The following is a 25954-nucleotide window of genomic DNA, read 5'->3' as shown; positions in this document are numbered from 1 at the left end:
AAAGTTTTTTTTGAAGTGCCACAAAAACTGTGTTGTACAAGTATGTGCAAGTATGTGCCATTAGACACCATGCTTTTAAGGTTATAAGAGCTGGGTGCAATAACCTCAATTTTATCTGAATTTAGAAGCAGGAAGTTTCTGGAAACTTCTGCCACTTGTATTGGCAATCTCTGTTTAAGTAATAATAATAATGGATTGGATTTATATAGCACTTTTCAAGGCACCCAAAGCGCTTTACAATGCCACTATTCATTCACTCTCACATTCACACACTGGTGGAGGCAGCTACGGTTGTAGCCGCAGCTGCCCTGGGGCAGACTGACAGAAGCGTGGCTGCCATATCGCGCCATTGGCCCCTCTGGCCAACACCAGTAGGCGGTAGGGTAAAGTGTCTTGCCCAAGGACACAACGACCAGGACAGAGAGCCCGGGGATCGAACAGGCGACCTTCCGGTTATAGATACGCTTCCCAGCCCCCTGAGCCAAGTGAAAGTGAAGGAACATATATTGACAAGTAAATCATCAGCTTTGCTTTGCCTTTACCACAGCAGACCGATACAGTGTCCACATCAACGCTTATGACTCATCAATCCATCTCTTGCTCCTCTCTCCCTTCACTAATGAACAAGACCCTGACATCCTTAAACTTCTTCACTTGGAGCCGTAACTCATTCCTGACCCAGAGTGAGGCTCAACATTTTTCTGGTTGAGGATAACAACCTTAGACTCGAGAACACATCTGCTAAATTGCCCTAGTGCATGCTGGAGGTCACTAGCTGGTGAAGCAAGAAGAACTACATGTCCACATGTACGAAGAACATGAACCTGAGGCCACCGAAGGAGAAATGTTCTCCTACTTGACTGTGCCAAGAAATTGTACCCATAAAAGTTATAAACAGAATTGGTGACAAATGGCAATCCTATGGAGTGTAGCTCTCACTTTACTACCAGCAATGCAAACCAATCTCACTACAGTATTACAGGGACTTTATTGCCAGTATAGGCCAGTCACCATGTCTCCCATAGGATACTCCGAGGTACACGGTCAGTTGCCTTTTCCAAGTCCACAAAACACATGAAGAGTAGTTGGGTAAACTCCCATGCACTTTCTCATAACCTTGAGAGGATTAGTCCAGTGTCCCACAACTAGGACGGAAACTGCTTTGCTCTTCCTGGATCCAAGATTCCACTAGTGGACAGATTATACTGGCATAGAGCTTCCTGGAGAGACCGAGGAGTGTGTTTTCTCTGAAACTTCTTGAAAATGGGGACCAAATCACCTGGTCTGCCAGTGCAGAGGCAATATCCCCAAATTCCACACAGTGCTGCAGAGGTGTGTCATTGAAGACAGCCCTACAACATCCAGAGCACTGTTTCCTGGTGAGGGAACAGTGAATCCCTTCCCTCCCCAAAGACCCGTCAGCATAGAGGTTTTTGACCATTCCAGTGACCTCACCCACAGTGATGGGTGAGTCTAAGCATTTCTCCCTACACTCAGCTTCCACTACACAAGATGTGTTAGTGGAATTGAGGAGATCATCAAAGCTTCATCCCCTTTCTGAGTCGCCTGACGATATCCCAGAATTGCCTCAAGGCCAACCAGAAGTCCTGCTCACAGTCCTGCTTTAGCTAGTGCTAGGGCTGCCTTTCACTTGGCCTGTCTACAAGAGTCCCACAAGCCAGCCAAGTTTGATAGGGCTCCTTTAGCTTTATAGTTCTCTTCATCTCTGGCATCCACCATCTGTTTCAGGTATTAGCACTACAACAGGCACCAACCACCTTGCAGCCACAGCACCTTGGTTTGGAACAAAGTCCACTTGGACTCAATGTTTCCAGCCACCCTTAAGCTACTTTGAAGCTCTGCTGATGGTGGAATATGGAACTCTTGCAGACCAGGGCCTTCTCCAGATGCTCCCAACTCACCCTAACCACATGTTTGGATACACCAAGTCTGTTCAGCATCCTCCCTTGTTACCTGACCCAACTCACAACCAGGTGCTGATCAGCTGACAGCTCTGATCCTCTTTTCACCCAAGTGCCCAAGACATACAGCTACAGGTCTGATGATTGCTAGACTCTTCATCAACCTGTGACCTGGGGTGTTATGGTGAAAAGTGGACTTGTGTACAGCCTTATACTCAAACATGGTATTTGTTGTTGCCCATTCAAACATTTACGTCTCTCCTTCAGCAATTTAAAACTATATCTCTTATAAAACCTATAAGAGATATAGTTTTGATACACTATTATAGCAAATTATACCTTGTAAAACTTTTCCTTACTGTGTACCAAACTTGGGGTTGTTTGGGGTGTGGGGGCCTGTAACCCCTATAGACATGGTTACTAGTATTTTCTTGTTTTTACCTGGTATTATTATTTCCGACACCCCTTGAACACACTTTGATTTTCCGTAGTTCAGTGAATGCAACAAAAGCACGTTGCTGCATTAAGCTAGGCAAAACGGAGCAAGACACCGAGAGCAAATAACAAGCTACACAGTGAGTCTTTTGGTATAAAATAAGTGTTATAAAGTATTTTCAACAGTCTCTAACTTAAAGTTATGTACTTTTCAGAGGCCTTTATGTGTTTTACTCTCGACCAAAACCAGGCAGAGCGTGTATTTGTTTCTTGGGAATTCCGGTGAGTTACTAGAGATGATAAGTTAGCAGGAAAACTTATGCTAATTTTACATGTGGTAAACACTGCAACAGTGCGAATTCTGTATTGTCTAAAAAAAGCTAAAACCAGTCGGAGTACTTGAATCGTGTGTGAAATGGAATGTCGTATTTTATTTTATTGTCTATTTGATTGGGCATCTTCACAAATGTGCAAAACTAATGCAGGATGCACTTTTCTTTTAGCCATAAATGTTGTCCAGTGCCTTTTCTGCACTTTGTCATTTCAGTTATAGGTTAATACATGTAAATAAGTTATTTAAAACTAGTTACGTTACAAACATTTCATGATGTGATCACATATGCCTTAAAAAGGGGTATTTAAATACAATTGATTGTAATGCTGTAAAGCAATACAAATGGAATTCATAGAGACAGAACAATGTTAAAACGACAGTGTACTTGATTTTGAAAACTTTATGAGATCTCATTTTATTTAGAAAAACTGTTAAGAACTATTTTGTTTATTGCTCTGTACTGTATGTGCAGACTGGTTTTTTGTGATCCTGGATCTGAAGTGGTTCTGGATATGGATGGCGAGCCAGACCCTGTGAAAACTCTTGGCGAATCCAAAAGCAGTGTGGCCAGCTGTTCTGGATGCAGGAGTAGAGTTACAGTCTGAATTACTTCGAATCGCAGGATTTCAGATAAGCAAGAGGAAAAACTGCTTACTTCATACGGATTGTTTCTCTGGGAAACTATTGAACTCCCAATATCCTGCTCATCAGGAGTCAGGTCTAAAGAGACTACTTATTTTATTTTATTTTGTTGTTATTTTCAAAAGAGCGCTCTTCTCTGTTGATCTTCTGTTAATTTTCTATGCTGTTTACATTGGATTATTGCACCACGGTAACATTGTAATAAATCTGCCGGCTGTTCAACACTCAATTCTCTCAAATTTATTTTACTCCTCTCGAATCTAGTCTATAAGTTTAACCCTACTATACTAAGCAGGTGTTACAGGGCCTATCCCTCTTATTATAGTACAAAGAGCTGGGTCCACCTGAACCAGTCCTCAAACTGGTGCATCACAAACCCAACACAGTTACAGATACACTCACAACTCATTGTTTCTAAAGTTCATTAAATTCCATCACAGGTTTGGACTCACTGATCCTACGTGGACAAAATTGATTTTTAATCACACTTTGGTAAACAATTATATTGATTATTACAGATAATAATGAACCCTTAGTAATGCTGCAGTTTATGTCTGTGTCATTAGTGTGTTTAAAGAATGTGCTAAAAATTATTATATACAGATAAGACAAATGAGAGTGTTACCCTTTGATGCCTGATGATGGTAACTAGTTTCAGTCTGGACACACCTTTACAATGGCTACTCACATTTCAAGGAATAACAGAACAATGGCATAAGCACAGAATGGATAATAAGAGTTAAATATTCCAGCAGTTACTGCAGTGCAATTATTTTTTTCAGTTCATCCTGGGTATACTTGTCAACCTGCGCATTTCCAGGTGTGTATGCCCCAGGACAGCTGTGGCTACAACTGTGGTTTGCCTTCACCAGTGTGTGAATGTGAGAGTGAATGAATAGTGGAATTGTAAAGCGATTTGGGTGCCTAGAAAAGCGCTATATAAATGCAATCCATTATTATTATTATTATTATTATTATTATTATTATTATTATTATTAGTGTATGTATGTGTTTCTCACTGTTTGCACTGTTGTGCATCCATTTATCAGCTGTGTGCTTTAATGTGAGTATCTGTGTGTTGCTGTGTTGGCTGCCCAACAGCAGAAAGCAGCTATCTAAATATAGCTGCAGCTCAGGGCTCACAGAGGAAGGCCCTTCACACATCCAGGGATTAACCATTACTCTGTCTGACTCACACAAAGACACGCACTTAGACACTCCCACTCTAAACACAAACGTACAAGTATTTGATGCACACACAGTATGCATAGAGAAGACATACACATAAGTGGCTGTCACACTGAAGGACTGACGTTAAGTAATTTTATAATTTAGTTAATTAATATGTAGATAAAATGAAAAATATTCCAATAATGAATATCTACGAGGACCAAAATAAAAGTGCTAACAGAAATGAATGTTAAAAATTAGGTTTATAAAAAACAGAAGACCATCTTTTCCTCTTTACGTCAACAGTGTAATAGATTACACTCAAGGTTAATTTGAACAAACGAGGGCTATATATTAAATTAATGTTTTTAAAATTGATGATCTAGAAGGTACGGCAATAGCAAGGAAGAATGGCAACATCAGGTAGTAGTGAGAAACATCTGGACAACACCTTGGCATATTTAGTAATGCTAGAAGGAAAATACATCTATCAGTTCTTTGGCTTTACATGTGTATCAGGACATAATAAAAATAATTTGGTCTTAAAATGATTTAGATACATCAGATGAAAAACTGCAGATGACTAATTACTCAGTCTAATAATTTAATATTTAATATAAACTAAGTCAAACACTGATAGAAATTCAATTGTCCATTTGCTGCTGTGCTTGTCCAGCTGCATGACCCAATTTTAGCCAAGCTTTAGATGTCAGACAGATGGGCTCACATTTGACTCTAGAATACTTTGGAGTCTTGTGACTGCAAAACAAGCCCAAATCATCACCCCTCCACCGTGATTGAGAGTTATGATGAGGTGTTTGAATTCATGCTACTGTACATTATGGCCAAAAATTCAGTTGAATTTAATTTTTATTTATATTGCGCCAAATCACAACAACAGTTGCCTCAAGGTACTTAAGCTAGTAATAATAATACAGAGAAAACCCCAATAATCAAATGACCCCCTTTGAACAAACACTTGGCAACAGTGGGAAGGAAAACAGGAAGAGATCTCTGGCAGAACCAGAACCTAATTCCTATAGAACAGTAAAGGTTTACTTAGTTTTTACACACAATGTTAAATAAATAATGACACCCCCATCACCCTCCTCTCCCTCCCTTTCTCCCTCCTCCCCACACCTGAAATTCACTGAAGAGATGATGGAGCGGGTCAATGCTGGGCTCAGATCTACCCCCCGGCCCAATCCCTCTTTGTCCCCCATAAACCCCCCACCAAAGCAGCCAAAGGTTCGCCACCGAGCCCCACCCTCAACAGAGCAATCGAAGTCACATTGCCCAGCCTCGCCCCCCTTAGTTCCTCCTTACCACCTTCATGCTTTGTCTCCGCAGTCTGATGCGTGATGTGTGGAGGGTCCAGGCTGCGAGGATTATGGCAGTGGTGACTTTTCCCAGGAGAAGCTGGGACCCTGTTTACTAGAAGGTTTTAAAATTTCTGTACTTTTAGGTGACAGAAGGAGACATGTGGCCTGGTCAAAACACAGAGAGCTGCACTCTAAAAGATCTTTAAATATAGTAAACATACCTTGTGTGCCACAGACTGCTCCCAAACATGAGGGGACAAGTAATGCCTCTAAAACACTTAAGTTGGCTTTATTAAACGTTAGATCTTTAGCTGGGAAAACATTTTTAATTAATGATTTAATCACTGAGCACAGCCTTGATTTTATGTTTTTAACTGAAACTTGGTTGGACCAAAGTAACAGTGGAGCTGTTCTCATCGAGACGACCCCTCCTAACTACAGTTTTATCAGTGAGGCCAGGGTGAGCAGGAGAGGAGGAGGGGTTGCTGTCTTATTTAATGAATCATTTCAATGTAAGCAGCTATCTCCTGGAAGTTTTCAGTCTTTTGAATATGTGGCTTTACAGCTGAAGGCCCCATCCAAAGTTGTGTTTCTTAATGTTTACAGGCCTCCCAAATACTGCACAGACTTTTTTAATGACCTCAGTGAACTGCTGTCTGTGATCTGTGTTGATTTCGACTGTGTAATTATTGTTGGGGATTTTAACATCCATGTGGACAACCCTCAGGACAAAGGGACTAAAGACCTGAGTAACACTCTGGGCAACTTTGGGCTGACTCAGCATGTAACAGAGGCCACACATAATAGAGGACACACTCTCGACCTACTGATCTCCAAAGGCCTGAGCATTTCAAAGGTTACTGTGTCTGATGTGGGCTTATCTGATCATTACTGTGTTTTCTTTGAAAGTAAAATCTCAGCCCACACAAATATATCAACAGCAGTGATCACAAAACGGTGTATAACTGAAGACAGTAGTGAGATCTTTAACCAGGTCTTCCCATTAACACCTGACCTGTCCAAAGGTTCAGTCAATGAGCTCGTCAATAGCTTTAATGCAAAAATGTTAAATGTAATGGATACTATTGCCCCCATTAAGGTGAAGGTTATCTCTGGAAGGAAAAAGTCTCCATGGAGAAACTCCACACTGGTGAAAAATGAAAAAAGAGAGTGTAGGAAAGCTGAGCGCAGATGGAGAAAAACAAACCTCCAGGTTCATTATGACATTTATAAAGAGAAACTTCACAATTATAATTTACAGCTGAGGAGTGCAAGGAGGTCCTACTTCTCTGACATCATCACTAAAAACAGCCATAATGCTCGGGTCTTATTTTCTACAGTTGACAGGCTAACAAACCCTCCTGTGCCAGTGGCAGCTGAACTTCATTCAACCATGGCCTGCAATGACTTTGCCAAATTCTTCACAGACAAAATCCAAAAGATTAGACAAGCAGTTGGTACATCAACAGCAGATCCAGGATATGTACTGTGTCCACCAAAAAACTGTTTAAACACCATGAAACAGTTTCAACCTATTAACAGCAAAGACCTGGAGGACATCTTAGGTCAACTGAACTCCTCCTCCTGCTGTTTAGATGTCCTGCCAACAAGTTTTTTCAAAAAGGTCTCAAAGACTTTAGAGTCAGACCTGTTACAGATCGTCAACTTTTCCTTAATGTCAGGTGTGTTTCCAGAACCACTAAAAACTGCTGTAATCAAACCTATACTGAAAAAGGACAATCTTGACAAGACACAAATGAAAAACTACAGGCCGATCTCAAATCTCCCATTTTTAAGTAAGATCATTGAAAAAGCAGTTTCTCAACAGCTCAATTACTTCTTAAAACAGAATAACTGCTATGATGCCTTCCAGTCAGGTTTTAGACAGAACCACAGCACTGAAACCGCTCTGACCAAAGTGTTTAATGACATATGTCTGAACACAGACAGTGGAAAAATGTCAGTCCTAGTTTTACTGGATCTCAGTGCAGCATTTGATACAGTTGACCACAACATATTACTCAAACGACTGGAGAACTGGGCAGGTCTTTCAGGAACTGTACTAAACTGGTTCAAAACATACTTAGAAAACAGGAAATACTTTGTATCAATAGGTAACTTCACATCTGAGCAGACAAGTATCACATGTGGAGTTCCCCAAGGTTCCATCTTGGGACCCCCTCTGTTTAACATTTACATGCTCCCACTGGCACAGATTATAAAGAACAACAAAATAAACTACCACAGCTATGCAGATGACACACAAATATATATCACAATGTCACCAGGAGACCAAGGCCCTGTACAGGCTCTTGGTAAATGCATTGAGGAAATTAATGACTGGTTGTGCCACAATTTTCTCCAGCTAAACAAAAACAAAACTGAGGTAATAGTCTTTGGCGCCAAAGAAAAACGATTACAGGTCACCAGAGAACTTCAATCTATACATCTAAAAACCACAAACCAGGCGAGAAATTTGGGTGTAGTGATGGATGCAGACCTAAACTTAGAAAAACACATTAAGACAATAACAAAATCAGCTTACTATCACCTCAAGAATATTTCAAGGATAAAAGATCTGATGTCTCAACAGGACCTGGAAAAACTAGTCCATGCATTCATTTTTAGTAGGCTTGATTACTGTAACAGCATCTTTACAGGTCTACCTAAAAAATCAGTCAGACAACTACAGCTCATTCAGAACTCTGCTGCTCGAGTCCTCACTAAGACCAAAAAAGTGGACCACATCAGTCCAGCTCTGAGGTCCTTACACTGGCTGCCTGTCCGTCAGAGGATAGACTTTAAAGTTCTGATGCTGGTCTATAAAGCTCTGAATGGTTTAGGACCGAAATACATCGGTCAGTATGAACCTTCCAGATCCCTCAGGTCATCTGGATCCGGTCTTTTATCAGTTCCCAGAGTCAGAACCAGACACGGAGAAGCTGCATTCAGCTTTTATGCTCCTTATATCTGGAACAAACTCCCAGAAAGCCTCAGATCAGCTGAAACACTCAATTTATTTAAATCCAGGTTGAAGACTCACCTATTCTCAGCTGCATTTGAATAAAGCACCAAATCCACACTTTTAAGCTTAAATTTCAAAACTTACACTAACTACTGATCTTATCTATTTCTGATTTTATCTGTTTTGATTTTATATACTGTTTTGTTTGTTTGTTAAGCTTAAATTTCAAAACTTACATTAACTACTGATTTTATCTACTGTTCTGATTTTATCTGTTTTGATTTTATATACTGTTTTGTTTGTTTGTTTGTTTGTTAAGTGGGTTTAGAGCTCTGGGTAGCTCCCCAGCTGGGTCTAGACTGGGTCTAGAGAGTATTTTAAATTCAGAGAATTTAAAATAGAAAGTAGCTCGTCCACAGAAGGACTGGTAGCTCCCCTTACGATAAGGGTTCAGATCGCGCGAACAGGTGTGGGATTAGAGCTCTGGGTAGCTCCCCAACTGGGTCTAGACTGGGTCTAGAGAGTATTTTAAATTCAGGGAATTTAAAATAGAAAGTAGCTCGTCCACAGAAGGACTGGTAGCTCCCCTTACGATAAGGGTTCAGATCGCGCGAACAGGTGTGAAATGTGTGTGTTTAGTTAGTTTGTTTGTTTGCTTGTTTTAATCAATTTTAAATCATGCTTTTTATTTGTTTTTGTTTCTAATGTCTCTGTAAAGCACTTTGAATCACCTTGTTGTTGAATTGTGCTATACAAATAAATTTGCCTTGCCTTGCCTAATATATCATATTACAGGCTTCATCTGAGCTTGTATTTACCTAATATTAAAACCTCCTAATGACCCGATTATTATTATGTCCTGAGACATAAAATCTTAGACTTTAATTAAGGTGTAGCTTCGTTTTACTATAACTGTAAATATGATGATGTAACATAAAATGTTTTAAATCTCTGGCAGTGTTTTGGTAAGTGCTGTAAATGAGACTGTAAGCTGCTGTAAACATAACTGTTATAGGTGAGCTGTTCCACAACAAGCATTACTGTCTGGCCTAAATCTCACTGAAACCACATTAATATGAGTTTCTGTTTGAATTAGCATGAAATTCTATCATCATGAGTAGATATAGAAATTCAGTTGTGATCATTAATAAAAATAGATCATTATAGCAATCCGGTTGGGAAAAATGCGGCCTCATTAAAATGCTGCTTTCTTATCAATTGTAGAAAGGTTTACCGTGTTTCTCAATTTACTTTCGATGCCATTACATTCAGAAGGAGAGTTTAATTTTGAAAAGGTATCTTTTATTCCTATTGATTGCCACTTGCATCAACATAATTTGCTCATTTAACTCAATCTCCATAACATGGCTCCACAAGAGGAATGGCCAGGGATGAATAATCTTATTGCAAGACTTGACAAGGTGTAAAATGGTGAAAGACCCAGGAATAACCAAGCTGTGCAAAATCAGTCATAGTTCTACCAATCAGAAATGCAGTTCCCATCCCAGATTAACGCTACAGACTCTGAAAGGCAAGTTCCTTGGCAGCGGGATCATCTGGATATGGATGGCATCCCAGATGGATGTCCTCATTTGCTGTTTGGCACAAAATGTCAAGATTATAATTTGTTAAGAATGTTATAATTCAATTCAATTTTATTCATATAGCGCCAAATCACAACAAAAGTCGCCTCAAGGCGTTTCATAGATATAGAGAAAAACCCAACAATCATATGACCCCCTATGAGCAAGCACTTTGGCGACAGTGGGAAGGAAAAACTCCCTTTTAACAGGAAGAAACCTCTGGCAGAACCAGGCTCAGGGAGGGGCGGGGCCATCTGCTGTGATTGGTTGAGGTGAGAGAAGGAAGACAGGACAAAGACATGCTGTGGAAGAGAGACAGAGGTTAATAACAGATATGATTCAATGCAGAGAGGTCTATTAATACATAGTGAGTGAGAAAGGTGACTGGAAAGGAAAAACTCAATGCATCATGGGAATCCCCGGCAGCCTACGTCTATTGCAGCATAACTAAGGGAGGATTCAGGGTCACCTGGTCCAGTCCTAACTATATGCTTTAGAAAAAAAGGAAAGTTTGAAGCCTAATCTTAAAAGTAGAGATAGTGTCTGTCTCCCGAATCCAAACTGGAAGCTGGTTCCACAGAAGAGGGGCCTGAAAACTGAAGGCTCTCCCTCCCATTCTACTTTTAAATACTCTAGGAACAACAAGTAGGCCTGCAGAGCGAGAGCGAAGTACTCTAATAGGGTGATATGGTACTACAAGGTCATTAAGATAAAATGGGGCCTGATTATTTAAGACCTTGTATGTGAGGAGCAGGATTTTGAATTCTAGATTTAACAGGAAGCCAATGAAGGGAAGCCAAAACAGGAGAAATATGCTCTCTCTTTCTAGTCCCTGTCAGGACTCTTGCAGCAGCATTTTGGATTAGCTGAAGGCTTTTCAGGGAGTTTTTTGGACATCCTGATAATAATGAATCACAGTAGTCCAGCCTGGAAGTAATAAATGCATGAACTAGTTTTTCAGCGTCACTCTGAGACAGGATATTTCTAATTTTAGAGATGTTGCGCAAATGGAAGAACGCAGTCTTACATATTTGTTTAATATGTGCGTTGAAGGACATGTCCTGGTCAAAAATGACTCCAAGGTTCCTCACAGTGTTACTGGAGGCCAAGGTAATGCCATCCAGAGTAAGAATCTGGTTGGATACCATATTTCTAAGATTTTCAGGGCCGAGTACAATAACCTCAGTTTTATCTGAATTAAGAAGCAGAAAGTTAGCAGCCATCCAGGTCTTTATGTCTTTAAGACATTCCTGCAGTTTAACTAATTGGTGTGTGTTATCTGGCTTCATGGACAGATAGAGCTGGGTGTCATCTGCATAGCAGTGAAAATTTATGCTATGTCTTCTAATGATGCAGCCTAAGGGAAGCATGTATAATGTAAACAGAATTGGTCCTAGCACCGAACCCTGTGGAACTCCATAATTAACCTCAGTGTGTGAAGAGGACTCTCCATTTACATGTACAAACCAGAGTCTGTTAGATAGATATGATACAAACCACTGCAGCACAGTACCTGTAATACCTACAGCATGTTTTAATCGCTCTAATAGGATATTATGGTCGACAGTATTGAACGCTGCAGGACAAGCACAGAGATGAGTCCACTGTCAGAGGCCATAAGAAGATCATTTGTAACCTTCACTAAAGCTGTTTCTGTGCTGTGATGAGCTCTGAAACCTGACTGAAACTCTTCAAATAAACCTCTGCAGATGATCTGTTAGCTGTTTGACAACTACTCTTTCAAGGATTTCTGATATGAAAGGAAGGTTGGAGATTGGCCTATAATTAGCTAAGACTGCTGGGTCTAGAGATGCTTTTTAAGTAAAGGTTTAACTACAGCTAGCTTGAAGGCCTGTGGTACATAGCCGATTATTAGAGATAGGTTGATCATATTTAAGATCGAAGCATTTATTAATGGCAGGACTTCTTTGAGCAGTTTTGTAGGAATGGGGTCTAAAAGACACGTTGATGGTTTGGAGGAAGTAATTATTGAAGTTAACTCAGAAAGATCAATTGGAGAAAAAGAGTCTAAATGAATATCGATGGTACTGAAAGTAGCTGTAGATAATATTACATCTGTGGGATGATTATTGGTAATTTTTTCTCTAATGATAAAAATGTTATTTGTGAAGAAGTTCATGAAGTCATTACTAGTTAACGTTAAAGGGATGGTTGGCTCAAAAGAGCTCTGACTTTTTGTCAGCCTGGCTACAGTGCTGAAGAGAAACCTGGGGTTGTTCTTGTTTTCTTCAATCAGTGATGAATAGTAAGATGTTCTGGCTTTGTGGAGGGCTTTCTTATAAAGCAGCAAACTATTTCTCCAGGCTAAATGATGATCCTCTAAATTTGTAACACACCATTTCCTCTCCAGATTACGAGTCATCTGTTTTAGGGTATGTGTTTGAGAATTATACCACGGAGTCAGGTACTTCTGATTAGAGACCTTAGTTTTCACAGGAGCTACAGTATCCAGAGTTGTACGTAGTGAGGAGGTAAAATTATTAACAAGATAATCGACCTCTGTTGGAGCAGCGTTCAGATAGCTGCTCTGCTCTGTGTTGGTACAGGGCATTGAAGATGATAACAGTGGGTGGATTGTATTCTTAAACTTAGTTACAGCGCTTTCAGAAAGACATCTACTTTGATAAAGTCTACTCTCCACTGCTGTGTAATCAATTATTGTAAATGTAAATCTTATCAGGAAATGATCAGACAGGAGAGGGTTTTCAGGAAACACTGTTAAATGTTCAGTTTCTATGCCATATGTTAAAACAAGATCTAGAGTGTGATTAAAGTGGTGGGTGGGTTCTTTTACATTTTGAGAGAAGCCAATTGAGTCTAATAACAGATTAAATGCCATGTTGAGGCTGTCATTTTTAGCATCTACATGGATGTTAAAATCACCCACAATAATTATTTTATCTGAGCTGAGAACCAAATCAGATAAAAAGTCTGAGAAATCAGACAGAAACTCTGTGTAAGGCCCAGGTGGACAAGTAAGACTGGTTTCTGAGTTTTACACAAGGCTAAGCATCAGGCTTTCAAATGGATTAAAAGTCTGTCTGGGTCTTTGGTTGATTAATAGGCTGGTGCGAAAAATTGCTGCCACACCGCCCCCTCGGCCTGTGCTTCGAGATTTCTGGTAGTTTGAATGGCTCGGGGGTGTTGATTCATTTAAACTAACATAATCATCCTGCTGCAACCAGGTTTCTGTAAGGCAGAGTAAATCAATTTGTTGATCAATTATTAACTCATGTACTAACAGAGACTTGGAGGAGAGAGACCTAATATTTAATCATCCACATTTCACTGTTTTACTCTTTGGTTCAGATGTGGATACTTTATTGTTCTTTCTTTGTAATTGTTTATGTTTAAGTTGTTTGTTGCTGGTTTTTAGCTTGTTTTTTGTCTGTTTGGGAGCTGACACAGTCTCTATGGAGATGGGTTTTTGGGGGGGTAGCAGGAGGAGAGAAGCTGCAGAGAGGCGTGTAAGACTGCAACTCTGCTTCCTGGTCCCAACTCTGGATAGTCATATTTTGGGGGGTTTAATAAATTTGTCCATATTTCTAGAAATGAGAGCTGCTCCATCCAAAGTGGGATGGATGCCGTCTCTCCTAACAAGGCCAGGTTTCCTCCACAAGGTTTGCCAATTATCTACGAAGCCCACATCATTTCTGGGACACCACTCAGACAGCCAGCAATTTAAGGAGAACATGCGGCTAAACATGTCACTCCTGGTCTGATTGGGGAGGGGACCAGAGAAAACTACAGAGTCCGACATTGTTTTGGCAAAGTTACACACCGATTCAATACTGATTTTAGTGACCTCCGATTGGCGTAACCGGGTGTCATTACTGCCGACGTGAATTATGATTTTACTGAATTTACGTTTACGCTTAGCCAGCAGTTTTAAATTTCCTTCAATGTCGCCTGCTCTGGCCCCTGGAAGACAATTCACTATGGTTGCCGGTGTCTCTAGCTTCACGTGTCTGAGAACAGAATCACCAATTACCAGAGTTTGACCCCCGGCGGGTGTGTCGCCGAGTGGGGAAAAACGGTTAGACACATGAACGGGTTGGTGGTGTACCTGGGGCTTCTGTTTAGGACTATGTTCCTCCTCACCGTGACCCAGCCGCCCTCTTTCCCCAGCTGCTTGGGGTCTGCCGGGGAACAGCTAGCGGGGCCTACGCTATCTTCGGCTGCACCAGCTACAGGGGCCTGGCTAGCTACGGGTGAATGAAGGGTGCGAAGCCGAGTCTCCAATTCAGTAATCCTGGCCTCCAGAGCTGCAAATATGCTACATTTGTTACAGATATCATTACTGCTAAAGGAGGCCGAGGAGTAACTAAACATCTGACACAATGAGCAGGAAAGTGCAGGAGGGACAGATGAAGTAGCCATGGTGCTAACGAGTCGGCTACGAGCTAAGCTAAGCTAGCGAAACAGTACAGAGACAGTCAGTGAATACTTTGGGTATAAATTAGGTAGTGAGTACACAGAAAGTGTGCTTCGGATAAAGCACGTGAAGATTATACTATGAGAAAAGAATGTATTTAAAAGTTTTTAATTAAATTTCTAAGCAGATAAGCTACTCAGAAACACCACTGTGTTTGAGCAGGAACAGGAAGTGATACTCTACCACAGAGCGAGCAAACACCAAGTGACAGCGCCACCAAGGAGAAGAACTGGTGACTACAGAGAGCACAATCCTCTAAGAGATGAGATCAAAATATGTTTGTTGTCTGTTTGGCTTTGTTTATCACAGTGCCTCCCAAATGATGTATCATAAGGAAAGTTTGGGTGTGCCTTGTGATTTTGTTTGGACCATGCATTGGTACTTCAGTGTACAACTGCACAAAAAGTAATACATGGTAAATTGACTTGTTCTTATATTGCGCTTTTCCAAAATACTTGAGCACTCAAAGCACTTCTAACGACTGCATCGGGAGCAATTTGGGCTGCAGCAGACTGGAGCAGCCAAAGATCAAACCACCAACATTCCAATTAAAAGATAACCTGCTCTACCTCCTGACACATTTTTGCCAAACAAGCTAAAGGAGCAAGTCCAATAACTGTCTGAAGAAGTCATCAAATTGTAACATTGTGGCAAACAAGCTGAAGAAGGTCCTTTTAATGCCAAACATCTGCTCTGAGAGAAACCTGGCCTACTTTAAAAGACCACTGGGTCTGAATCATAGGCAGCAAGAGTATTTGTTGGACTGAGTGAAGGTGTGTAATAAGGCCAAACAGGCGAGTTATACGCAAATAGAGTTTGTTTCAAAGGGGGAAAATGCAGGCACCGAGACAGCTGGCTACATGTAACACACGCTTATAATGAGAAGAAGAACTTGCATGGCTTGCACTTAAAATGACTGGCTGAACAATCCCGGTGTAAATTTGACCAGGACTCCACACAGTAAAAAAATACAGGACATAGAGGTTATTTATAGTTGGCACATCGGATGTTAAGACTCCCAGTCTCTACCATCCTGAAATAAAAACATCCTTCCAGTGTAAACTGTCAAAATGATACAAGAACTACTACAGAACAACACAAGTTGAAAAGTAAGACTTCAGACCAACACAGCACCTATTTTACTGTATGTAAAAGACAGAGTAACACAACCCCTCCAGCAAAAACCCATCTCTGTGAAGGATAGCAGAACACCTTTTTCCTATCCTCGACAAAGAGGAAGATTCAGGCATCCAAATAAAAATAAAATAAAATAAAATAGAATAAAATATTGAGCTGCATTTTTAATGTGGTAAATCTATAATTTTAGTACTTTAGGGTTCAAATTGCAACTAGTGCATTTACTGTAAGGTGATGCTGTGATATTGCACAGCAGTGTCTTTTGCGTTGCTCCCTGTAACTAGAAGAAAGGAGATCAACTGGGTGCTGCATCTGTTTTCTTTAAAGTGGGCCAAAGGTTGTAAAGCATAACTGTTTGATCAGTAACCTAAAAAAATCCCAGATGAAGACATTTTATGCAGAATGTGACAGAGGAAGTCTTTGAGGATCCCACCTTAATGATGTCTGCTGCTTGGGTGTAGGTGCTAAAAAAAAGTTGGGAGCAGAGGAACGAATAACAGACTGTTGGGAAATGTCTTCAAAGCAGAAGATGAGTGGGGGAAATTATGAAGGAAACAAACAGCTGATTAGGTTGAGAAGGAGACGGAGACCACTGGGAAGGAGATGCACATAATAGATGAGCTGTCATCTTCTGTAGCCCACTCACTTGTTCAGCTGCACTAGTAGGTGTGCGTTTCTTTCTTCCCTTCATTGACTGGAATCAATTCAGCTATTGATTCTGATACAATTAAATCAGTCCTTGAGAGCACCTACTCAGCGCAGGCTGGAAAGCAAGAATCAGCACTGGCAGCAACAGCTAGATTTTCAATTACATACGCAAAATCATGTGTGAAGGGTTAAATTGAGTTTGGTGCTACAAATCATCCGTCCAATTTCTTAACCATTCCAACTGCAGCATATCCCAGCAAACAGAGGCACAATACACCCCCATCCACACCTACGGCTAATTTAGAAGCAACTATTAAGCTAACAAAGATGAGAAAACCAAAGCACTGGAGGAAACCCACGCAGGCACAGACAGAACACGCCAGCTCCACACAGAGAGGCCCCAATGATCCGTGCTCTTTTAACCACTGCACTGCCGCGCTGCCTGATGATACGTGCAACCTAAGTGTTACAGTATCACCCTGACAAATAGCTTCCATAGCATGAACATTACATGTCCAGGTCAGGGCTGATTCAGGATCAGCTGTAAGAAAAGCAAAACACAGTCAGACGATTCTAACACACACTAGCTCAAATCACGAAGCACTATGAGAGTGCAAGGCAGCTCACTCTCTGAGCAGGATTGTATTTTGTAACAGTAATAGTCCTGTATGTTGTTTACATTCATATTCCTATATTGTTTATAATGCAGTGAAAATCAGACAAGAGTAGCATGACAGATATTTCGTTTGATTGCACAAAGGGTAAGTGATGGATAACAGCTCGTTTTATAAGGTTTTAAAGACATTTTTTTGAAAGTTTGACCTTATTTGACCTTGAAGATGAGGCCAGAGGTCCAAAGTCCCCATATATCATTCCCTATATGCCTATAGGTTGTCAATTCAAATGATGGTGGGAAGAAACATAGTTTAAATGTCTCAATATTATCACTTTGACCTTCAGATCAATCTGCTGACCTTGAGGTCAAAGGTCTAAGCCTTTTGTCAGTTTTTGACCAGTAAATCAATAAATATGTTGACACTGAAGTCCAAGGTGGATGTAAGCCAAATTTTAATCAGCTGTTAGCATGACTCCACTCTGCGCACCTCCAAAGTTTTATCAGAATTAATTGAAAACTTTTCGAGCTATTGTCTTTATAGACAGAATGACGCGCACGCAAACACTATCAAAAACCTAACCTACTGTATTGTAAAACTGACAATAGTCACATATCATGTTTGGATTAAAATTTCCCTGATAACGGTTTTCCATCACTTTTATGTCTTGGTGAACTCTTGGCCCATGCTCATAATCGCCTACATTTAGTTTAAAAAAAGTCGAGATGAGAAAGTAAAAAGTGCGTCGTCAGCGATGTTCTGGCCCTCATTAGCTGATATGGTTTCAGGATTTTATCCACAAGCTCAGCATAATTCTCTGCTCTGTGATTGCCAAGAAAATTCTGGACATCTCGCACCAATGCATTCCCCGTGCTGATTTACTGAACTCCTTGTCAAGAATCAGTTTACCAACAAACATTGGATGTGGTGTCACTTTTCATAAGACTGAACTTATTTCTTAAATTCTGAATCTCACTGACATTTCTGTCCAGTCATCCTAGTTGTCCAATCCTTGGAACATAAAAGCTAAAAATCAAAAATGGGACATGCTAGACCAAAACGGTTTATACAGTAAATCAAGCAGTATGGTGCATTTACAGTAACTTTGGCTTTAAGTCTTGAGCTTGTGCTCTCTAATCCAGAAGGCTTTATGAGGACCAGATGGCTGGTGAGACTGAATAGTGAGCCAAAGGTCATTAGTTCAATCGGCAAAGGGAACCCAAGTGTCTTACTAAACCATTTACTTCTCTCCAACCATAACCTGACTCGCTGCAAATTGGCACGAAAGCTATTACGAGGCAAAGGCAGAATATTCCCACATGAATTCTAATTTCAGTTTAGCATTTAACCTCAGATCAATAGTCACTTACTGCCTCACCATACTACCCAGGGTCGACACATCTTGTTCTTAAAGGTGATGTAAGGTTTATTATAAGCACTTTGACTGTGGTTATTTATTATTAGTGTAATGCACAACTCTGGGTCCTGCTGCTGACTGGTATTGCCGGTAGTGAACCCAGAGGAAAGGCTCCAATGAACAGCTGTTCATTCATTCCTGTAACCTGTTACAGACTCTGTTAACAAGCTGTATTTTATGGAGAGTTTAAAAAAAAGTGGGCAAACTCAGTAAGTGAAAACATAATGTGGGGTTTTTGTGATTTTGGAGGTCTGGTGTGGATGCATAAACTAAACCTGTATGATATGGGCAAAGGTATTGAGCCACACTTTCTTTTAGTCTTTACACACCTGATCTGTATTGTCAGGCTAGCAGCTGTGTAAACACTGTGAGTTCAGCATCACAGCGGGAAACCCATAGTTGTATCTTTTTTTGTCATTCCCGCCTCTAGAGCAAAGCCAACACAGTGTCAGAAACAGGAGATGAATGCTGGGCTTTTACAAATATGCTAACTCGTGCCGACATCTGGTCCATTAAGGATTTTTCTCTACTGCCTTCTACCCTCAAAGCTGGATGCACTTGAATAAAAATTGCTTGCTGACAAGCCACACGAGCTTTCCACGCTCTGGGCTTAACGCGTACATTTTGCTGGATGACTGTGCACACTGTAAACTGCTTTCATAGACTTTCTGAATGTTTCGCAGACAAAATCTTTAATGGTTTCTGGCTGATTATAAACAGGAGATGTGGCATTCATGGACTCCTGAACAGCAATCCATCGGAAAACTCCAAAATGCTACAGGCAGCATTTTTCTACCCTCAACAGCAAAGAATCAGAGAAAAGCTGAACCAAGAAAACATATGAGCTGATGTGTTGCAGTGACAACAGTGACAACAGTGATAACAGTGTTGACAGTGCGATCTTCCTATATTATGGTCCCGGTGTATGGTTACCATAGTAAACATGTGAGATATTAGAGGGCATAAGCGTTCTTGTTTTTATTGACTAATCGTATCCATATCTCAAGTTTGCATGTACTTATATTGAAGTATTTATTTGTATCTTGGTCACCAGTGAAATAAATGTTAAGGCTCTTAGCAGACCTAGCAAGTTTCTTTGATAATTTCATGCTTGCTAGCTTGTGTGGTAATATGCTTTAGAACAGGATTCTCTTGCTGAGACTGTTGTTGATGCCAGGACCGTTTCAGTTTGGGGAACTGTTTGCTTTGTCCTGATATCCTCTGACAGATGACTTTATGCCCTGAAACAGTACAAACTGTGCTGGGCACTTCAGAATGAAGGGTATACGAGTGAGTGCCAGCTGGGGACATCAAAAATCATGCCTGTGGACACTTCTGACAAGCTGGGTGACCAGGGGGGAGGACATGCTATCTCACACACACACACACACACACACACACACACACACACACACACACACACACACACACTGCACACAGACTTGGGGAAATGTGATACATTACTAAGTCTGGTAAAGGGAAACATGATAAGCTTTGTATTCATTTGTGGAACATGCTCTAATGCAAAGACACTGCTCAGTGCTACAACAAAGAGGTAGAAGATAATGAATGCACAGTAATGATTAGAATGTAATATAGACAGCAGAATGTTTTCAGTATTAGAGCACGGTCATTGATTTCCTTTTATCTTGTAAAACTAAAGTCAAAAAATTGTGAAAAGTTTAAAAATTTTCTGATGTGAATTTGAGGCCCAACGTATATATACACTGGAAGCATTAGATGTTTGTGAATAAAAACATGCACTGTAAAAAGATGATGATGCTTCTAAACAAGAAAAGAAAGAAAGAAAAGATTCTGGGTTCAAACAATTCTCAGGAGAAGACAGCAGCAGGGAGAATTTCAAGGTTTCCAGGAGTTGAAGCTTTATCGGCATCTAGCTGTGTGTATGTGTCAGGTACAATAGTATCTTAGATTATTGCATATTCAGTACTGGTGACCATTTTCAACTCAGAGTGCACTTGTTGCCAAATGCAGTGGTCTGATTGGTCAGATCTGTTTATTGAGCTGATAAAATAAATACTGCAAATTGGTCCTTTAAAGTTATGTGTTCAGTGTAAATGGCTGATAAAGAACAGGTGAGTTGGCAGAAAAAAATCTAATGCACAAAATATTAATACAAATTTTATGTGTCAGGTCTGTGAAGGTCTTAAGATTTAATTTTTTTTTTTTACACTGAAATGTAAGCTAATTCTTCATGGCTCGAGAAAGGAAGACATTTTTCCTGGTGACAGAGAGCTAGTTTCAGTCTTTTAGCGTGATTTTAAGGATGTAACTCTTTTACTTTATGCACTTCTTTTAAAAATAAATTAACTGGAAACATCAAAAACTCAGACAGATGCAATCTTGTTTTGTCAGTTTACTTGGAGAACTGAGGTTAGCACAATTAGCTTGCTAGCTAATGTGAAATAAGAAGCTGCTTGTTCCCTTAACAGATTTTTTTTTAAAAAGCATTGCTTCATAAAAACAGCTAAGAACATGGAAATTAAACTAGCCTCTGTTGTCAGAGTAAACTCCAAAGAAGCTGTTTGACAGGGAAAGGTTTCTCTAAGAGTTAAAAAAATCTTAAGAAGCTTTGATTTCTGCTCCCTCTAAAAATGTTTTAGAAAAATTTCCATCTTGAATTTTTATGGTCTTCATGGCTTGTCAACTTCATTTGTATTAGTTTGCGTTGGTTTTGAGTCTTTGTGCAGTTTTATTGATCCTTTGTGCTCATTTTGTGTCTCCATAGTCGTATAGGCTTGAATAGTTTGTATGAGCCTCTTTGTGATGATCGTCCATGTCTTTTTGTTCTTTTATGCTCTTTTTGTCTCTGTGCATACAGGAAGCTTTGGCCACACAATTATTATTAAATGATGCGTGGGTCTAGCTCATGTTAAGTTGTTAAAATATAGTACTATGAATTGTTGTTATATACAGCAATATAATGACAAAAACACATTAATAACACGCAGGCAGATTCCTCATCTAAATCATGATAAAAATAAAACCTGTGGTCATTTCCATGCAGTGTTGACTGAGCTCCCTTGAATGCTGAACCTCATAAATCAGGCAGCAGTTGGAATGTAAAGACATGCTGATAGAGTAAAACGACTGCTGGAGTATCAGAAAACAGTCCCACTGAGGGAGGAGGTGCTTCCACTTTAAGTGTGATGTAGCAGTCATGTTTTCCACTGACACATGAAATCCGGGCACACGCAGCTTGAGGCTCGTTGGATAACAGCACCAAGCTAATGGTGTGTGCTTGTGCTACTCTCCAGCTTTAGCATGCAGAGAGGTGATCAAGAGGTTAAAGAGGTTATGTTAAAATACAGTAAATGTACCAGCACAAGGCACACCCTCAATCAGAAGCACACTGGGTTTCACTGTTTTTAGATGAGCACAGTGAGAAAGTTGTTGTGTGGAATGCTAAGGCTGTTAGCACCTTGCATCATGACTCGGCAGACCACCTGCACTTTTGTGCTGATGAGTCTGTCTTCAACTCAAATTAATACAAGCTCTGCACTGGAAATGAAGCTGCACTGCACCATTTACATGGTGACGTGGTAGGATGGGCTTTTTTCAGAAAGCCATTGTGTCGTAGACTTTGTAAGTGACTTGTTGGTTTGATCCATTTGCCTTCTGGCCAATGGTGACATGAGAAGGTTTAAACCTTTCTCATATTTGTGTAGTATGTAGCCAACAGCTGATGTGCTTAGCTCAGCACAAAGCCTGGATGCGGAGTTGGAAAAATGAGAATTGTCCTTTTAAGAAGAACTTTGTGCCAGGCTAAAGACCTATTTCATAACATCCATTTGACATTAAAAATAGGTGTTAACCATACTAATTAAAGTTCTGCACCTAAATAAAGCTGGACCTTCATTAATGCAGTTGGTAACACCACTGTTTACCTAAGATTTCATGTTAAAACAGCAGAACCTGAGACATTAAGAATCTCCAGGCAATAACTAATAAAGGGGACTTCTTATATTAATTTCAAGTTCCATATTTTATCATCTGTGTCTACAGAAGTTGCTTATTTATCTCACTGAGGAATCATGTGACTGCTAACTGTGTCATTAACTTGCCCGCCATTTTGGATAAGTGACAATCATGGTGACAATGTAGAGTGAGTGCACAAAGTCCCAGAGTCATGCAGGCCTACAGACTGATCCACAACCATCTGGCAACCACTGTCGGTGAGGCAAACACCTCTCTGCAACTGCTTTGGGTTGCTGGCAGACTGGTACAGTCACTGGAACATGCTGGGAATCTGTGATTGCCTATTAATGTTTGCAGACAAATACATGTCTTCCATCCAAAGTAAAGCTGCCCCAGCAACCTTCCATATGAATGGAAGACATCAGTTTGTCTGCAAACAATAATAGTCAAGCGGAAGCTATCATATATAAATCATAAGGAGGTTTTTGGTACAGACACTCCAGCGACAACTGGTGACCGTCAGGAACCACTCTCCAATCAGATACACATTTCCCCTTGTAACTAGTAGTTGTATCACATCCTATATGTTGGAAAGCTCTTGTGTAAAGTCCACATAATGTTGCATGAAAAACTTCTATACTGGGATGCGATGCTGCTCCTCAGTTCAGTGTTTCCTGTAGGGTAGGGTTTGTGCTCGGTCATGGACACGTAGCAGCGTAAGAGAGTGCGGACAAATAGTCATTACTGGCTTTTCAAGTCCACTTAAAGTTTGCCTGAAGTGAACATGTGTAAGTTAGCATCATAGTGTAGTATCTTGTAAAAAGGTCTTCGCAGTTACAAAAAAATGACAGACACGCATGTATCTAGTGATAAAATTCTGTCACTCTGAGACAAACTTACTTACATGATGCCAGATGTCAAATTTATCTTAAACTGGAGAGCTGGTGGGACAGACTCAATGCAAATAAGCTGTGGAACACTGAGAATACCCATATGGAAAAGAAATAGTAAAAACTTATATGATTTACTCATGAAAGTGGCCACTTTCTCATTACTTTCATACATTGTTTTAGTAAGTATCCAAAACATACAAGTTTCATTATATAATTTTTCAAGGGATCTTATATCTGTTTTCACTCTTGTATGCTTTTCATACAAGTTTCACACAAGACAGATACAAACTTTATAAGATTTATATATATCTTTTCCATATGGGTAAGGAGTGAAACTCAGTTAAATGAATTTCAATGTTTGGGTTATTTATGACACTGCTGATCTTAATTTCACAGAAATTAACTTGAATTATTTTTTGTAATTGAAACTGTGCGGCGCCTGCTCAGGGCAGGTAGAAAACTTTCCGATTCGCAGCACGTAGGAGAAAAAAATCCCCCAAAGTTGATTACATGCAGACAGCTTAATATTGCCATCGCAATTTATACTCGATGGTTACGATAAAGCCATTTTAACCATTGTACGTGGACAAACGAACACATCGAGTACATTCGATATATTGCCCTATAATTCACCATTATAACAGTGTAGTCTTGGCACTTTCTTTTTACACAGTGAAAACAAATGTGATAAAACGTTATCTGGTAAGCTTTAGAGAAGAGCTTAGTCTGACTTGACTAACCATGTCCACTGTTTGCCTGTTTTATGCTAAGCTAAGCTGAGCAGCTGCTGGACGTAGTATCATAGTGATAGCAGGTGTCAATATGTTTCTCCAAAGTCATACATGGAGTCATGGAGGTAAAAGAGGCCTGGAATAATGATATATATACATCCGCAAAAACGAGAACATCTGTCAACTGTCGATATTTATCTTTTGTGTTGGCTAAAAGTTCAGAAGCCCTGCAAACAGTATTGTTTGTTTACAAAGATTTCTCTGTTGGCTGAGGACAAAGGGCTAATAAATTACAACACAGACACAGAGGTGTTGGTGCTAGCTTTTCTCAGTATATGCCACCCTAGTGACCAGGTTGCTATTTACTGCGTTGCATAATAAAGGCAGCAGTTTGGGGGTATCAGGGTTTAACCCAATAATTCCTACTGCAGTACCAGTCCTGGTGTTATTGCCAGGTGTGACCTGTATAACTGGGGCTGTGTGAGAATGACACCGGGCCACTAGGGGAAGCTGAGGCCGGTTACCTGACATCATCCTCCCTCCTTTTCGACAGGTTGCACGCAACCTACATGTGCATATGTAGGTAGGTTACAGCCCACCAGTCAGCCGTGCTGCTCTGCTGCTTCACACCGCATCCAGCGCTCCCTAACGCCAAACACACACACACACACACACACACACACACACACACACACACACTGGAGCACGTAAGGCTGTTTTCACCCTTGTCACCAAAGCACCACTCTGCGCGTCCCACACAACACCGTGCACCCTTCCACGCATCCACGAAGCTTCTCAGTGGTCGCTTTTCACGCAGTCGCGTCAAGGACAAGCAGAGCCCAGGATTAAGCACCGAAGCAGCTGTAACGGGGTGGGGGGGTGGGGGGGCTGGTGGCGAACACACCGTCCTGTAGCAAATTGCTGCACAAGCTACGCGTTATCACACGGTGTGAAATAAACACCAGAGTCCGCAGTCGCGGTGACATTCAGGTGCTCCGTGTACCGAGACCCCTGACAGTCCGCACATACGGCTCGTCCGACATTTTGCTCTGCGGGTGCGCTTCTTTCATTACCAGCCACGAGCCGGACTGAGAGCGATTTGTTACAGGAATAAACGCAGCGCACGGAGCTTACCCGGGTCGCCATCTTCACGGTTGCGGTAGATCAGGGGCTGCAGTTTGAGTCAGCGGCACACAGGACAGCAGGGACGGTCAGGGCGAAAGGATCGACAGCAGATGGGCTTATAAGCTGCGGCGCACTCGGCTCTGATTGGCTGATTCGAGCGGAAGCGGAGGGAGACGTCACCCTACTCGTCTGGCTCTTTGAGCAAAAGTGGGTCTACATTGTTAAGGGTGGCATCCCGGTGGATAGCGTTTGCATATTTGGCACGCGCACATATATTAGACAGTTTCTTTTCCCTTTTTCTAATAACAATAATGTGAACTCTCTAAATTCTAAAGTGACTTTCAGTGCAGTAAGTGTCATCCCGCCTCCATTCATCGGCTTTTTATTTTTTGGTAAATGAAACCAGAGCCTCAGATTTCTGCATGTCAGCACCACGGACAGCGCTCTGCCCCAAACGCTGCTGAACTGCACCACCCCACGGCTGAACTAATTCAGCACCACGGACAGCAGCGCTCCGTCCAGGCTGTATGTTTGTTTGATCGCTTAAAGGTCCTGACAGCAGCTGAGACTTGCTAAAGCGTACAAAGTTAGAGCAGGAAGAAGCAGGAAGCTGAAGAAAGT

General features: G+C 40.9%; 1 protein-coding gene and 1 long non-coding RNA gene across 4 annotated transcripts in view; one reads left to right on the top strand and one right to left on the bottom strand.

Moving 5' to 3' along the window:
* The window catches only part of LOC113021414 (vesicle-fusing ATPase), a 73669-nt gene extending 48182 nt beyond the window's left edge, over window positions 1–25487 (bottom strand). For 2 of the 3 annotated variants that reach the window (XM_026166061.1, XM_026166062.1), the window contains exon 1: window positions 25343–25486. In XM_026166061.1, coding sequence (XP_026021846.1) covers window positions 25343–25354 — 12 coding nt within the window. In that variant the 5' untranslated portion in view covers window positions 25355–25486. Of the gene's footprint in view, window positions 1–25342 lie in introns of all 3 variants that reach the window. The other variant, XM_026166060.1, reaches the window with a different exon arrangement.
* On the top strand, window positions 458–4160 carry LOC113021415 (uncharacterized). The gene is made up of 3 exons (XR_003272294.1): window positions 458–2497; window positions 2573–2639; window positions 3164–4160. It is a non-coding gene; the product is annotated as an uncharacterized LOC113021415 (long non-coding RNA).
* Window positions 25488–25954: the final 467 nt, after the last annotated feature.

Source organism: Astatotilapia calliptera, chromosome 4, assembly GCF_900246225.1.
Source record: "Astatotilapia calliptera chromosome 4, fAstCal1.2, whole genome shotgun sequence".
Taxonomy (NCBI): domain Eukaryota; kingdom Metazoa; phylum Chordata; class Actinopteri; order Cichliformes; family Cichlidae; genus Astatotilapia; species Astatotilapia calliptera.
This window is presented reverse-complemented; position numbering and strand designations above follow the sequence as displayed.